At 45.4% G+C, this 17,200-nt stretch overlaps 1 protein-coding gene across 1 annotated transcript in view; it reads right to left on the reverse strand.

Moving 5' to 3' along the window:
- The window catches only part of WDTC1 (WD and tetratricopeptide repeats 1), a 28,708-nt gene that overhangs the window by 9,556 nt on the left and 1,952 nt on the right, over window positions 1-17,200 (reverse strand). Inside the window, exons 2-10 of the mRNA XM_019547969.1 lie at window positions 11,807-11,954; window positions 8,951-9,034; window positions 6,932-6,978; window positions 5,932-6,043; window positions 5,165-5,352; window positions 4,129-4,311; window positions 3,702-3,796; window positions 2,008-2,123; window positions 671-746 (exon numbers count right to left, since the gene is read on the reverse strand). Coding sequence (XP_019403514.1) covers window positions 671-746; window positions 2,008-2,123; window positions 3,702-3,796; window positions 4,129-4,311; window positions 5,165-5,352; window positions 5,932-6,043; window positions 6,932-6,978; window positions 8,951-9,034; window positions 11,807-11,914 — 1,009 coding nt within the window. The 5' untranslated portion in view covers window positions 11,915-11,954. The remainder of the gene's footprint in view (window positions 1-670; window positions 747-2,007; window positions 2,124-3,701; window positions 3,797-4,128; window positions 4,312-5,164; window positions 5,353-5,931; window positions 6,044-6,931; window positions 6,979-8,950; window positions 9,035-11,806; window positions 11,955-17,200) is intronic.

The raw sequence follows: 17,200 nt of genomic DNA on the forward strand, positions 1-17,200 counted from the left end.
TGTAAGTGTACATGTGCCCTCTGCCGGACAGCCTGAAATAGTGCAGGCTCTGCCCAGAATCTGTTCCTGTCATTTTGCTGCAACTACAGCAGTGGGTGGGAGGAAGTTAAGGATTGAGACCATCTCCCCTCCATGTCCTGCCATTGAAGCTGTGGACTCTCCAGGTACTATAACTCAGCTGATTAAGGTACTTTTGGGGAGGGAAGAGAAAAGAGAACAGGGCTCTTTGATTCACCAATCCACCTTTGCTTGGGACCCATTCTGTCACCTTGGATTAAAAGAAAGTCCAAATGCACTCTTAGAGGCCCAGCCCAACTGAAGGTATTGCCATGAAGTGAGAATACCACCCCAAGGCCTTCACAGTGCTAAAGACTAGTGGATTTCCAGTAGTGGAAGAGGACAGACCTGCCAACTTTATTCTTAGGCACAGTTTTTAAGGCTGTCCTTCACCCCTCACCCCCACCTCTTGGCATTTCAGTTACTTCTGCATACTTGCTCTGTGAATGGCTTTTGGACCAAATGTACAAGTCACACTGCAAAAATAGCCAGGCTACTCCCTGCCCCAATTCAGTTTTCTGGTCCAGCCCAGATCAGATTTCATGCTGGAAGGTGTCAGAGTATATAACTTGGTTATGCCTGGCTCCCCCTTCCCTTGCAGACTCGCACTTACCCACTGAAGTATGGCACTTCTTTGGCAGGAGAAACGTGTATGGCCGTTGCTTGTAAGTCAGGTCAAATAAGTAGACCTAGAAGGCAATGGGAAACCATGAAAAAGAGGGCAGAAGAGTTCATGGACACTCTGATGCAGAAACTATAATAATGAACAAGGCATCACACTCCCATAGAGCTCAGAATTTTGCCTTCTGTCATTTTCAAAGTTTGGTAAAATGTTTAACACACATAAAGACAAAAAGAAAGCAGTATCCAGCGTTGTGACTAGAAAATACAGCTTCAGAGAGAACTGTGCTAAGACATGGGAAACTTGTTCTACTGAATCAATGGCAAGTAAATACAGCAAGAATTAACTGGAGACTGACTGGTTAGCAAAACTAAAAGAGGCTCCAGCTGTAATAGGATAATATCTGAATCATTCTATAATACAACAGCTTATGCAAACAAGGCACTGAATCACTTGTCTATGGGTATGTGACAATCATAAACATTCATCACTGGGGAAAGGAGGCAAACGAGTCACAAGTGAGGCAAACTATCTATAAACAAATGCCAAGACTTTCTTCCTGCAGAGAAGCCCAGAATTCAGTCCCATGAAGCCCTGAAATAAAAATGCACTGCCACATGAGCTGCCAACCCAGATCAGACCCATGATCCATCTAACCCAACAGCATGTGTCCAAGACCAAAATAAACACAGGTGCTGAGAAACATGCAAAAAGCCCTATTTGGAATACCCTGCCCAAAAGGCAAGTCCCACCTTAATCCTCACTAGTTAATACCATCAGCAGGATTTTCTTGTTTCACTGGAATCTAACCCAACCCTATTTCTGCAGGTGTTGATTTGCAACAGGAAGAGATTAATAATAGGTTTTACAGAGGACCCAAGAATGTCACCCAATTCTTGAAAAGAAAACTTAAATACTCTCAGTGAAAGCCACAGTCTCTACTTGCACCACTCATCCTCCAGACTCTACTGCAGAACTGGTTTAGTGTTTCACTGTAGATTTTAGGGAAGATTGCCAAAGTGGGTCACTCAGGTCAGGAAAGATTTACATCTCTTCTGGATGGGAGAAAAATTCATCTGCAAAGCCACTATGAAATACTACTCAGACTGAACACTCCATCTACCTCCAAGGGAAAGAAGGTCATTTCTAAGAATTAAAAAATGAATCTGGTCTGGAGAACCACCCTATTCATACTGCACTATAAAACATAGGTTGCAAACAGCCTGGCACACTGACGCTGCTCTGCAGAGTTTAAGTCAGGCTTCAGTGACCCCAGCTAATAAAACCTGCAGGTGAAGCTCATACCTAGACTTCAGGTCACAACCTACCTGCTCCCCTCCCATGTTAACCAACAGCTCCGTGCCATCAGGACTGAAGGTGACATATGTGGCTACTAGAACTCTCAGGCGATTGTTGTAGTCGGGTAGTTTCACTGGAAGATGTCCTGAAGAGAAGAGAGCCCCAGTATAAGGTACTTTAACTTGTAACCATCAATATAGCCTGTTTCACCCTGGCCATTATGGTTTATGGGAGACTGCTGGGAGGAGCACGCACATGAAATGCAGTCACATTCTAAGCCATTTTATACCGTCACAGAGCCTAGGATGACTTCCCAGTTCCTGAAGTGCTCCAAGCCAGTGGTGTTCAATGTTTTCACCATGCAGGCTCACCAGGATCGAGCCTCACCCTCTGCCGCCCTTGCCTACCAGGATCAGGCCCTGTGAGAAGCCCTTCCAACAGGAAGGCATGGCACTGAGGACTGGATCTGGCCCATGTCGGGAAACTTGTTCTAAAACTTGCACAACTGTCTTTTCATGTCTTTTTAAAACCTCTTTGGCATGGCTATGCTTATGTGTGGAGGAACAAGACCTCTAAGACTCATGTTTGCAGATCAGCTCAAGCCCAAAAACAGTAGAACACGATTTCAACAAAAATCACCAGAACTGGGGCTTCGTGGCACTCACTAGAATTGTAGAACTAACCAATTCGTGGAAGGGTCCATATGAATACCTCATTTTCAACACTCCAGTGTGTCCCTGCCAGACTTGCTAGGGCACAGCCTAACACTGACTTCCTGACTATGCAGTACTGAACGGCCAAAGAGACAGAGATCCCACAGTGGGACTTTAGAAAAAAAGCTCTTTAGAGAAGCCTCTCTCTAGTCTGCCTAGGAATATTCAGTCTGTGAGCACAGGAGTTCTAACTTGCACATATTAAGTGCTTTTAAATGCACTGAATGATGAGCAGAGATGAAGGAAACCATGCTGACAGCCCTAGAAACAAAAGCCCTGCTTCTCCACAGGATAGGGAGAGCACAAGGGTGTTGTGCTACAAGTATTTCAAGCAAGGTCCTGGCAGGGCTCTCTCTAGAGGAGGGTTTAAAGCAGGGGTGGGCAAAATGTGGCCCGTGGGCCAGATGCGGCCCACCAAGCCATTCTATCTAACTTGCAGGGCCCCTAAAAAATTGAGAAAATTAATATTTATCTTCCCCAGGCTGCCTGTCACGTGGCCCTCGATGGCTTGCCAAAACTCAGTAAGCGGCCCTCCACCCAAAATAATTGCCTGCCCCCGGTTTAAAGTCTACAGCTTATTCAATCCTTGATTCTCCAAGGAGGCCCCAACAAGGTGCCAACTAAGCTGTGGCAGAAGAGCAAGAGCAGCTCATTCATTACAGCTGGTTCAGCATCCAGCAGTAATAAAAGGTCATTAACTTTCCACATCAGGTATGAATTTAGAGCCTAAAAGGCAAGAGAGGAGGTGGTATCTGGTCCTTCCCCATGTTCATTCATTTGCATGTCTGTACTTTATGACTGTGCAAGGCAGAAAAGCAGGGCCAGTTCCACTTTTCATTACTCAAGAGCCAGTGCTACCTGGAGCTACATGCCACAGGATGTCTGCTCTGTCAAGCAGGGACTGCTTGGCTGGCATTGCATACATGCTGCCCAGCACACTAGGAACCTAGACCCTGACTACAGCTCTTAGGCACCAGCTTGAAACAGGCATGTTGGAGCAGCAGCAATACCTGCTACGTAGTACTGGGCCGCACCGTCAGGGAGGGGTTTCTGCCGATCACAGAATGTGTGCACTCCAGCCGAGGGACTCTGCTTCATGCTTTTTCTGACCAGAAAAAAGAGAAGTTTTATCATTACAATGTACAACTGCCAGGCTTCAGCCTGTCTGGAGAGAGACTTCTCATAAGGACATGGTCATAGATTAAACACTTGTGCAACTACAAACCTGTCCCAAGCAACCTCAAGAGTGCCAGGAAGTTGCACTTAGCCATGTCTAAAGGATGCTGGGAGGGAAGAAGACTTAGTACCATTGCACAGCTGAGATGGATCACCACCAGCTCCTCTTGCTGCTCCCTTCCCACTATGCAAGGCCTCTTTCAGATCTTGTGTTACTCACTTCTCTGTCAAGAAGGTCCTATAAGTGATGGTCACTGTTACCTGTGGTTGTGGATCATGCGTATGTCATACAGCCGCACAAAAGGCCCACTAGCGCCCACCGCTAGGTAATTGTTATCCTGGGGGTTGACAGTGAGGCATTTGGCCTCCACCAGCTGCCCACAGTATTCAGTTAGGTCTATCAGGACTTCAGAGCGTTTGCTGTTCTCTCGCAAATCATACTGTCTACAAAAAGTAAAAGACAGATTTAAGTAAGCCATGGCAGTAGTAGAGAACCATGACAGTAACAGTATGAAGCTTCTCTCCATGCAGAGCAAGAGAAGAATTTGCACAACACAATCTTATTACTGCTAGACAGTAGCCTAGTTTTTATAAAAGGTCTGTATCGTGCAAAGAGGAAGAGAAAAGGGACTTTTCCTAAGGGCCTCTACTACATAATGGTTATTTTCATCTTGTATCCCAAGGTATGGGACACTGGATTTAATGCACTACACCTCAACATCTGGATAATCATCATTCTTAACAAGTCTATTTCGCATGGGGATTTTAGTTAGCACCAAAAGGAACGCCAAGTCTTGATCTCATGTGCATCAGATCTAGCATGAACCCTGGAACAGATTCTCTGAGGGCACTATCTTTAGTCATTTTAGTCTCTTTGATGATTCAAGAGCACAAATCACACGGGACATGCATCTCACCTTTCATTTTTCATATTTATGCAATAATATCCTTTACTTAAAGTTGAACTGCTGTTATTTTTGCCAAGAGTGATTAAAAGTAAGTTCTTTCACGTAGGGATTGTCTCCTACTAGACCTACGTATAACACCAAGCATGATGGAGCCCTGGTCTGATATTGCTATGATGTTTCGAAGCCAGTAAGAATTACATAAAGGTCAAAAGCAGCAATAAGAATCAGTAATTAAGGGGTGATCCAGTGTTTTCCTTCATCATTTAACTGAACTGCCAAGCTAGCAGGAGGGAGCATGGATGTACGAGAGCTACAGGTATCAGCAACTGTTCAAATACGTTTTTCCCACCACCAAGAGATGTACCCTGAAACGACCAAGAGCTATTTACCTGATCAACCCATCCTCTGCTGCACTCCAGAACGTATTGGGCCACATGGGAGCCGTGGCAATGCGCTTCACCCTGTTGGTGTGGTCACCAAACATGTGGATGGTTTCCTTGACAGTCAAGTCATGGACATGCACTTTGGAGTCTGCAGCTCCCGTAATGAGGATCCGATCACCCGAATGCGGCAAAAACTGTGGAAAGCAGATTGGTCATTCAGACCAGGAAGCGCTTTGGACTCTTCACACGCTGCCCTCCCTCTGACAGAGAAGGAGGGACACACAATCACAAGACGAAGCATCCTTCATAGTGACCTACTCTCAGCTGGCAACTGCCAGAGCTCCCTTTACAACAAGCTACAGCAGCCAGAGTCGCCTCCTGAAACAACGCTGAGATCATAATACGCAACAGCACAAGATGACAGGAGCGCCTATCTGTACAAGTAGTCAAAGCTTTTTTGGTGGAAGATTACTCTTATTTGCAAGAGGCAGAGCAACTCTTGCCATGTCAGAAAGCCCAAGACTGAAAATCTAGAGAGAGGGTTTTGCATTCTCTAATAAGCCATATGCACATGCAGTTCCGCTATTGCTGCCTGCCCTCAGCCTACAGCAGTGACCAGGCAAATGGAGCTTTTCTTTCTATTAAAGAAAATATTACTAAATTGAGAGCAAGTCTGTTTTCAAAATTTCAGTCAGTTAAGTCCCATTTCATAGGAAGATACAAATCAGTCAGACCGGTGGGCAGCTATCCAAGCTACAAAGGCTTTCACTCACCTTGACAGAGAAGATGTTTGCAGTATGTCCTGTGTGCATGGAAAGAAGTTTCTTGTGATGCAGTGGATCCCAGACAATGGCGTGCTGGTCATCAGACCCAGAGGCCAGCAAGCTGTAAAATCAAGAGGAGAGCGCTACACACACTGCTCCACTCCTGGCTGCATTTAACTTCTCATCCACTCCTCCTGCAGGTTAAACCATTCACAACTAGGACTCAGGATGTTTGCAGCAGCTCTCAGACATGAATTCAGTGATTTGCAGGTTGCTTTCTAAGTAGGGGGGAATGGGTACCTGAGGGAGAGGATACTGCAAGTAGCAGAACACATCATCAGCAGAAGGTGTACAGGATGAGAGATCATCAGGTGGTGATCCCTGAGCTGTCAGGACTACAGACCAAGAACTGCTGCCCTGAAGCCAAATTTCTCCTTCAGGTACATGAAGTTCCTGTGATCTAAATGGATTTGGGTGGACAATGAGCAGAATGTGTCTCTGGGCTACCCAAGATGCCTTTCTTCTGCTTGGTTATTTTCTATGTGGGGAAACTACACATGGATGATAATGAAAAGAAGGGAGTTATTAGGTGGATGGAGTGAATACCGCATCCATGTAATGTGATCCCCCCAGAGGAGTACTTTGAGCACAGAGCAGGGAAAAATCTGCCATTCTAGTCCCAAATCAGAAGGATACAGCCAGCAGAGACCCACTGGGCCCTGACACCAGCTTAGTAGCATCCTGGCCCTCCAGGACAGGACCTTACATTTGTCATCAAGCCTAGTTCTCTTCTAAACTCACAATCAGGTCATTTCCAGTGACCTCCAGGTCTAAACAACAAGATAAGAGCCTCTTCTTGAAACCTGGATTCTGCTACAGTTCGAAAGCTTCAGCCCAAGCCCTCATTTATTTTACTGGGACTAGAAAGCAATTACTTATATGATGTGCAGCCTACTTTTGAGAAAGCCTGGGTTAGTTGCATCATACCCAAAGCCCAGCACATACTTACTCTCCTTTTTCATTCCACTCCAGGCAGTTAACACATCCACCATGACCCTGAGCAAAGAAAGGAAGAGAACATTACATAAATTGCAGATTTCTCAAATAGGACTGTTCCAAGACAAGGGCACAGCAAGCTCCCCACACAACTAGCTTTCATACAAGCAGCTTTTAATTTCAGCTTCACAGAGACACCCACCCACACCAGACAGGCACTTCCAGGAAAGAAATACACACTGTAACAGCTGGAGGGGGGGAAGAGAAAGGACATTTAGTGCTGAACAAAATGACAGCTCAGCCTCAGGAAGTAAAATCCTGCTGTGCACAAGGAAAGGTGACCGTTTCCAAAGCTCTTGGACAAGCTGAGATCACATGCACAGATCCTAAGGGCAGTAGAGGAAAATGCACTTTCAACACCTGTGAGAAGCATCTTGCTGTTGGGTGATCATTACTTAATACCTTTTTTGTCCTATTCAACAAAGCCTATTAACAGGGAAAGGCTGGAGAGTGCCATCAGTAGTTTCATAGTTTGTAGGGTCGGAAGGGACCTGAGCAGATCATCTAGTCCGACCGCCTGCCATGGCAGGAAAGAATACTGGGGTCAAATGACCCCAGCAAGGTGTTCATCTAACCTCCTCTTAAACACCCCCAGGGTAGGAGCCTGCACCACTTCTCTTGGAAGTTGGTTCCAGACCCTAGCTGGCCTAACCGTGAAGTAGTGCCTCCTGATATCTAACCTAGTAATCTGGGGTGGGGATTGGGCTGAGAGGAGAATGGAGAAAACTAAAATTCCACCTATGTGGAAACTCATTCCTCAAGATCTTTAACAAATTTTAGGAGCTTTAGACTGCAATGGGACAGTTCATTCACCTGCTTCTGGAAACACTGCTACAGTTCTAGATGTCATGCAGTTTGACTATCTGATTTCTTGTCAACTAGGAGATAAGAGGATTTCCCTACAGAGACTGTCAGCCACAGTGAAGATTAGCTGACAAGCCCTGGTCAAGACAAAATGTGCTATAGCTGCATTAGCAGAAGAACCTGCACATGGAAAAGCTAGCAGTGCACTTCGAACAAACTGGTGTGTCTCTACATACACAGAGACATATGAGGGTTGGAAGGCACCTCAGGAGGTTACATCCAGTCCAACCCCTGCTCCAAGTAGGACCAGCCCCAACTACATCATCCCAGCCAAGGCTTTGTCTATCCGGGTCCTCAAAACCTCCAAGAATAGAGACTCCACAACCTCTCCAGGTAACCTGTTCCAGTGCTTTACTACCCTCCCCATGACAAAGTTTTTCCCAATATCTAACCTCAACCTCTCTTGCTGCAACTTGAGCCTATTGCTGCTTGTTCTGTCATCTGCCCTCACTGAGAACAGTCCAGCTCTACCCTCTTTACAACCCTCCACAGGGAGTTGAAGGCTGCTATCAAATCCCCCCTCAGTCCTTTCTTCTCTGAACTAAATAAGCCCAGGTCCCTCAGTCTCTCCTCACAAGTCATGTGCCCCAGCCCCAAAACCATTTTTGTTGCCCTCCACTGGACTCTCTCCAATATGTCCACATCCTTTCTGCAGTGGGGGGCCCAAAACCAGATACAGGACTCCAGATGTGCTGAATAGAGGGGAAGAATCACTTCCCTCAATCTGCTGGCAATGCTTCTCCTAAGGTGGCCTAGTATGCCATTAGCCTTCTTCACAACCAGGTCACACTGTTGGCTCATATTCAGCTTACTGTTCACTGTAACCCCCAGGTCCTTTTCTACACAGCTATTGCTTAGCCAGTTGGTCCCCAGCCTGTACTGGTGCATGGGCTTATTCCATCTTAAGTGCAGGACTTTGCACTTGTCCTTACTGAACCTCATGAGATTTCTTTTGGTGCAATCCTTCAGTTTGTCATGGTCTCCCTGGATCCTAGGCCTACCCTCCAGGACACCTACTACTCCCAAAAAGTTTGTTCCAAATGTTCTGTATATAGATTCAAGTAGACCCAGAAGGCAGGTTTGTTTCTTTTTGGCATTTCCCACTTACCTGTAACTCTCCTTCTAGGCCCAAACGTCGGATGAAGGGGTCGGTGACATGGTAATGTCGCTCAAAGCCCAATGCACCTTTTTCCTATATGTGGAAAAAAAACAAACCCACATATTGCACTTAGTTCAGCAAACACAGAACCCTTCTTACCTTTAACACAGACATCAGTTGTAAAATACACTCAGACACCCTCCCAGTGCCTCAAACTGTTCCCAGTACTGGCTGGATGCCTTTCTACTGCTAAGCTCGCATCTCTCTCAAACTAAAGAAGGCCTCATGTTGTATTCCTAAGTTCAGGAGTAAAAAGGGGGCATATGGGGCGGGGGGAAAATCAATCATAATTTTGACAAGAACTAAACAACACAATCCCAACTGCCAGGCTCAAGTCTGGCAACCAATACAAGAAAGAAGAGAGAGGGAAAAAAAAAAAAAAAAGTCAGGGGCATGCACATTATGCTTCTAGCCAAAAAAGGAGTTTGCAGAAGGAAGCTCCATCTTGGGCAAGTACAGGCTAAAAGGCAGAAGCCTCAAGTCACAGCTGGAGGTTCACTCCAAATACTAGATTAAAGGCTGCTGGATGGAAAACCTACTATGGTCATAGGTTGTGTAAATCTAACAAAGCAATGAAGGGCGATTACATTACAACAAAAATCAGCTCTTCCATTTTCAGTATTCCTAGGCCACTCTCAGTATTTCTTTGGAGCACAGCAACTAGGGAGGAAATTGTTGTGACAGTGAACTGGACCACCTCCTTGGGAACCAAGGCATGTTTTTTATAGATAGGAATGGAGCAGAAGCATACAGCTGCAGTGCCACAAGCCTGGGATGCACAACAGGAGAGAGAATAGCAGCCAGACAGCTGTGGCAGTACCTCTGAAGGTCAGGAAAAGTAAGATAGTTGTTTTCCCCTCAAGAGATTCCCAGATACATGAGCAGATGCCCTGGATGGAGGAGGAAGTCTAATGGGAGAAGCAAAGAAAGGTTGGGACATCTAGTAGTTGGAGTACAAACCTAGAAGCTAGGACCCATGTCTGCTCAGCATCATGCGTTTAGCCAGTGGAAAGCCATGATTTCTACACTCCTATTTCCTGCTGTGTACAACAATGAGATGGCACCTACTCCCAGAACCCAGAGGTCTTTGTTGAAATAACTGCAACAGATCATTTGAAATGCTTCCCAGTAGGAGGATGTGGACAGAGGAGCAGGATGTACCATATCACAGTACAGTCGACCAGAAGCTGGTTTCTGAACATTAACAGCTATTTTTCCAGCTGCTAGAGCCAAATTTGAAGCAATTAAATTCATTTTCATTGCAACTTGCGACATTTTACACAAGTTCATCAATAGCATAGATAAAGCCTTCCTATACCCCATATGAGGTCCTGTAGTACATATGCTTCTCTTATTATTGTGGGATAAAAGTACTGGCACTCCCATTCTGCATAGGGGCAGACGTAACCTTAAGCAAGTGCTTTTGATCTGCATATGAAGCCTGATGTAGAGCAAAGAACTGAAGCCAGCTCAGAGTCCCAGGCTCATGCCCTAACCACTGAGTAAGAGAGGCACAGAAAGGTTAAGCTACAGGCTTTTAGCCTCATGAGTTATTGGGAATAAAATGCTGTACTGGGAATAAATGCCAGTTCCCATTTCCTTGCTCTAGCTACTAGCTTACACTCCACTCTCACAAATACTATGAGCAAAGTTGCAAAAAATTTAAGGCCTCAAGCACTAGGAAATGATTGTATGTTGTATCAGCTGTTGTTATTCCTTTCAAGTTAATGGACATTTCATTAGTGAAGCTATCAGGACAACGGGAGGTTTTCCCCTTAGATTAAAAAAGAAAAAGAAAAAAACATGCCAAGCTGGCTCTGCTGTGACTAGATGATCTCTTGGGAACACAAGAGATGGAGGGTTTATGGAGGGTAAAACCTGACAGAACCATTGAGGGGACCTGTTAGCAACCCTTTAGAGTAACCCAAATGACAGGAGTTTTGAAGCAGCAAGACTCTCTCCAACACTGGATTAAAAAACTGGCAATCTTGTGGGTTTTAAACTTCACAATTCAGTTTTTGCCCTACTGGAATACATTCCCTTTCCACCACACTTTGTCCAGCTCTTAAGGAAATGCAAAGATGTCAATGAATCAAAGAAAATTAGGGTTGGAAGGGATCTCCGGAGGTCCAACTCCTTGGTCAAAGCAGGACCATCCACAACTAGATCATCCCAGCCAAAGCTCTGTCCAGCCAGGTCTTAAAAGCTTCTAAGGATGGAGACCCCACCACCTCTGTGGGTAACCTGTTCCAGTGCTTTACTACCCTCTGCATAAGAGTTTTCTCTGATATCTAACCTCAACTTTCCTTGCTGCAACTGGAACCCATTGCTCCTTGTCCTGTCATCTGCCACCACAAAGAACAGTCTGGCTCCATCCTCTTTGGAACCCTCCTGTAGGGAGTTGAAGGCTACTATTAAATCCACGCCCCCCCCCCCCCAGTCTTCTCTTTTCTATACTAAATAAGCCCAGGTCCCTCAGCCTCTCCTCACAAGTCATGTGCTTCAGTCCTCAAAACATTTCCACTGCCCTCCACTGGACTCTCTCCAACTTGTCCACATCCCTTCTGTCCTGGGGGGCCCAAAACTGGACACAGGACTCCAGATGTGGCCTCACCAGTGCCAAATAGAGGGGAATAATGAAGTCTGAGAGCTAACAAAACCACAGCACAAAGGCACATGGCAGATACCTGTTGTGTGAAGACTAAGCTGCACTAGGTTGCCTGTAAAACCTGTAGCATGAACACTGAACTTGCTTCTTACACTTGAACCCTCCCACCACAGTCAAGTCTTCTGGCTAACACATACCTTGATTTGCCGGTGGATGAGGTCTCTGGTAATGTTTGCTTTCGCCATCTTCTCGCAATGGGGCAGGCAGAAAGAAGTTATGGGAAGAGCTGCTGTGCATCCAAGCATTCCAACAGAGCAGAGATCCTCAGTAAAGGCATTTAATTACCTAGAGGGGAAGGAAAAAACCCAAACAATGTACCAAGTCAGTTATACCCAGGACTTAACTACTAACTAAGGGCAAGACTAAGTTCCCCCTGCAAAAGGAACTGCCGAGCCTCACACAAGACTCCTTCCAGACACTCAGGAGCAGGACACATGACCGAGAAGGGCATTAAGAAAAGATCAATGCCAGGAGGACATCTCCAGATAAGGACCAAGCACAACAGGAATATACCTGTAGCAATGAGTCTACACAGACCATCTCTATTTCCACGGGTACCTGTGGGGAGCAGAAACCTTGCAGAACTGACTTTCTACCGTACTTATAAATCTTGGGAGCCAACGGGGCGGTGGAAGGAAGGGACAGAATAATAAAGATACTCAGCCAATTTCACAAGTCTACTTTCTGTCCTCCTGTGCAGGGCAGAGTCTCAGTTAAAGGAAAATTAGTTGGGGGGGGTGGGGGGTGAGAGGAGAGATGGACTAGAAGAGTGCAAGTGTTCCTTAGATGTGATAAAAGCCAGTTTGGTGATCAGACATCACTGCCATCCTGACAGCTGAGCAGAGCAATGGGAAATGGTGACTTTTTGAACACAAAGAGCAATTAAAATTTTCCAGTTGTTAAGCTAAGTCAACCCCCTGAAAATTAACCACGTTCGTTTAAAAAATCAGAAGTTGCCCAAGAGCTCTGAAGTTTTCAAGTCCTCCCCCTCTGCACTCGAGTTGTGAAATTTTCTTGCGTCTCAAGACCATTTCTAGCAGGAGGTCCGGCTGATGAAGAATAAGCAAGACGGCAGCTCCCAAGCAGGTTAACACACTAAGGACTGTTCCTGCCATTGTTTCAAATAACTAAACCCCGTTTTGAAAAATCCCATTTTTAAAACTCACCCTGCGTTATACAAGGCACTAAAACCAGTTGCTGAAGCTACTTTTTCCAAGAGTTCACGAGTGGAGCCAGTCAGGAGTTTTCCAACAAAACAGCTTTTCACTGGAAACTGCCGATCGGTGGAAACCAGCACACTGCACAAATGTATCAGCCCCAACTCACTGTTGGGTTTTGGTTAGAAGGGTTGACCAAGCTGTCAAAGCTTTTTCCAAGTGTGCATGGCTCTGGGAAAGATGTACCATGCAGGCCCTCCCAAGACCCAAGGGGGTCCCAGGTTGCAGCTGCAGAGCCCAGAGATTGTGGCAGTGTCAAACAATTGAACTCTAAATAGTCTTCCAGTTTCACAGCAAGTCTAGAAAAAACAAGAATGCTGGCTTATGCCTTGGAGCCAGGACTCAATTAAATAACACATCTTAATTACCTCAGACCAACTTTTTGGATGTTCCTTTCTGCAGGAACTTTAGAAACAACATCAACTTTTTAAAAAAAGGGAATAAACTGATCAAAATTTTCCACGGAAGGGGAACTCTGACTTGTTTAACCATGAGGATTAGCCCAACTTGCTCTTGCCATACCACTCCCAATAATAAGAGCAACATTAAAGCTCCTATGTAAACCTACAGAAGTCAGGGATTGCTAAGCAGTGATGGAAAGCAGGCTAATGTTTTCAGTCAAGAACAAAAACCCACTCTGGCTTGTACATCATCAAGAAGAGAGAAACAAGGTGGTCAAGTAGCACAGTGTTTCACCTCCAGAGACCTAGAAAAAACTCCTAGCACGGATTACAAGGGACAATGGGTTATTGTCTTCAACTCCTTCTTTGTACACATCACAAGAACAAAGTTTGCTAAGCTCTGGATATCCAAAGCAAGGGCCTGAATAGCAGAAGACGAGATCAGGATCACAGGAAAGCAGCGCAAGGCAGGACCTTGCCCAGCACATCTCTCCTGCACTCAGGTACAGCTGGTACCGTTGTGCTCCCTTTTTCACATGGGCTAAACCCACTCAGATTTAAGAATAAAGGCCCAAATTCATCCTTGTTCACACTCCAAAGACCACGACAGTAGGCTAAACACACCTCTTGTACACAGCTCGTATTCATCAAGTTGGAAGAAGTACACAAACCCTACCCTCCATGACAGTAGGAGAATGCAATCAGCTTTGGCAGTGACTACACCAAGGTCAGTACATAAGTCAGGAGTCTCTCTCTCTCCCCAACTTATGTCACCAGTCAATCTTATGCAACAAAATTACCCCTCTGGGCACCTACACTTGAGCCAGTTAGCCCCACACACAATTTATACCTGCAAAGTGTTACCAGAGAGCTGCCATGTATGTCCAAAAAATGATTATCCATTCTTAAAATGAACTCAACATTACCCCCTGTCATGCTGAACCACTGGCTCCCAATTCCTGGGCTCAATGTCAAAAGGCAGTGTTGCAAAGACATACAACTCAACATGATTTCATGCCAAGCTTTTGGCCAGATTATTAAGCTGTAAGTTTTTTGAGAGCTAGCCTCTGCTTACCCAGGCAATGGATCACTGGCATTGATTTATGCCTCTATGGAAACACATTCTTTAATGGTTAGAGCCTGGCGGCAACCAGCAATAAGGCTGGCTCCTTCCACTCCAGATGTTTGCACAAAAGCACCTACCAACCTAATGAGAAAGTCTGTTCCTGCTTCCCTTCCCATGCCCAACGCAGATCAGGCTGACTCAGCAACTCGGAGGCAAACATCGGACTGCTGGGGCTGCAGAAGCGCAGAGCGCCAGGCTGTCACTTGTGCCCAAGGCCAGCCGTAGGTAAATATGCTGGTGTATAAAATCAGCTACTTCATCAGAGAAAGCATTTAAAAACTCCACTTCCAGTTAGTCACTTTTCTGAAGTGCCTGAATGAAGATAACAACTAGTAACCTGAAATAGGGGACTAGGCTTCTCTGATTTTTGTTAAAAAGATTACCAGGTCGGAGGTGAGCTGTACCCGTGAGCTCTGCCCCGGGATCTCTCCAAAACAAAATGCTTCTCCTACTTCACATCATGTCGTCGAGCTATAGCATGGCTCTTTGCATCACACAGCAAGGATTATGAGACAAGCAAGGTCTTGTATCCCTTTACAGTTGGGACACAAGTCTCTCCTTTGGCTAGAGGTTTCATTACCTTCACTTCATTATACGTGAAACTCCACAGTTCTCTATCCTTGGTAGGCTGAAACCTGGGACAGCAGCCCCACTTACCCCGCTCCATGATTAAAATGACTCGAAATAACTCCTTCTAGACAGACCTCTTCTGTTCCTTAGACACAAAAGGTTAATACCCCAGAAGATTTGTATTCCTGGGTCCTATCCAAACCTTATCACCACTTCTCTCAAAGCTTAGGCAAGACTAGTTGCTTCAGACAAATCCTGTTGAAACACTGCCTCTGACAGGCTGCCCTTCTACAACTTCTCTTCACCCACATCCCAAACATACACCCACCACTCGCCCTCCTCCTTCCTCTCCAGGACGAGACTTCTAAGTTTAGTAGCATTTTGGTTTTAGGAGCCCTAGCCCTAGAACAATACATGTGCAGTCACACAAGTAGACACCTCCCAACTGATAATGGACCCATTGTTCTTTTAAAGATCCCACTGAAGAAAATGCTTTCGTCTCTAGTCATCCCTTTAATTTTGTTCTATATACTACCGTGTGTGTGGGGAGGGGGCGGGGGGGTTATGAATATTATAAATATCTCAGATTGACCTTGTATCACACACAGGCCAATATACAGTCAAACTGCCATCTGGCTACAAGACACTCCAAATCCTGCCATTTGTTTGAAGTAGCCCGAGAAAGGCATTTACATGCTCTCAAAAGAAAGCTCCATTGACAAACCCTTCCTTTCTTTCCTTCTCCTCCGCCACAATTTTGGACATCTTGAACTAAAGGAAGGCATGTTTGCTGATGGAACACAGACAAGTCAGTTCTTCAGTATTTTTGTGAGCGTTTAGGATTTTGGCCAGCTTTTAGGATTAGTAATGCATTTTGGAGCTTCTCAGCTCATTTGGCAGTTCAGACACAGCACAAGTTTGCAGGGACCAGAAGGTTCTGTCATTAGTTATTAGTTCTTAAAACCAGATAAGAATCGCTCCTCTCCACGTGGGACAGCTCCTAGCAAAGGTACTACCGCAGCTGCACAAGCCAGTGCTGGAGTCAGCTGTAACATCCCCCTGCTTTATACTTCAGTAAGACTACTTACATTAGCCAAATGAACTGGGGTATTTCTATTTAAGCAGGGAAAAACAAAGACAAGATGCCCCGAGACAAAGCAATCAAGCAGAAAAGCATGAGGGGAAGGAATTTAGCTTCACCCAGGAAGAATCTGGCGTGGATCCTGACTTCTGATCGCTGGTCTGGTTGAATTTTGGAAATCTCTGTGCATGACCACTTTGAAAGACGTCTGAAAAACTGTCCTTTGCTTTCCTGAACCTACGTTTGTCAGCACCGCTGGTGTTCAGAACGCAGCCCGCAAATTCTTCCGTCTTTTAGCTTTAATAGGACCCATTTGAATCAAAACATAAATGAGGTGTCTGTGGTCTGACTGCCCAAACGGCCCAAGGGTTTGAGATGAAGACTGAAAATCAAAACACAAGTTCTAATCTGAGGTTTCCTGCTATCTGTTGTCACAGGCAATCAACCTCTGCCTTCTTTCTGCCATACCCAACATGGGCATACCTCCCTAAAACCCTAGTTGGGTTAGGATTTAAAGGGTTTTGCCAACAAACAGCAATTAGAGGAGTTCACGACTTTGCTGGAAAGACTGTGCTGACTGGGCCATCTTAATTTTAAAGTGTAGTACCGCTAAGTCTCAATTAATTTAGAAACAGACTCCAAAATGAAGTTTACCAGACTTAAAAGCTTTACAAGTCTCCTAGAAAACAACACAAGGGCTCCTAAGTATCTCTGACCAAAAGGCTACTGATTGCCTTGAAATTATTCAATGTCAAACACCAGGTCCCCAGAAAAGGCCCCAACTTTCATTACCACCTATGGAACATAATAGTCAATATGCTGTTTGTCTTGCAGCCAGTCTCTCAGGCCATGACTTTTATTCATATTCAGATATTGTGCCCTTATCAATCCAGGGCTTCTCCAGTCTTTAGCCTTGCAAGTTTTAAGCCACTCCCAGCAGGAACCTGTTTGAAGGCTAGCTGGTTTATTTTTGCTCATTTGATATGCCCCTCTGTGCCCTATAATCATGTCTACAATAAGAGCTCTTTGTCAGTGTACCCCAAGACAGTCTACAGGCGCAAGGCCAAGCCGTGACCCAAGGTCCGCATGGTCAGGTTGGGAGAATTCAGATGGAACAGAGGCCTCTCAGGAAAACC

The sequence above is a fragment of the Crocodylus porosus genome, unplaced genomic scaffold (genome assembly GCF_001723895.1).
Source record: "Crocodylus porosus isolate Cpor-Errol unplaced genomic scaffold, CroPor_comp1, whole genome shotgun sequence".
Lineage (NCBI taxonomy): Eukaryota > Metazoa > Chordata > Crocodylia > Crocodylidae > Crocodylus > Crocodylus porosus.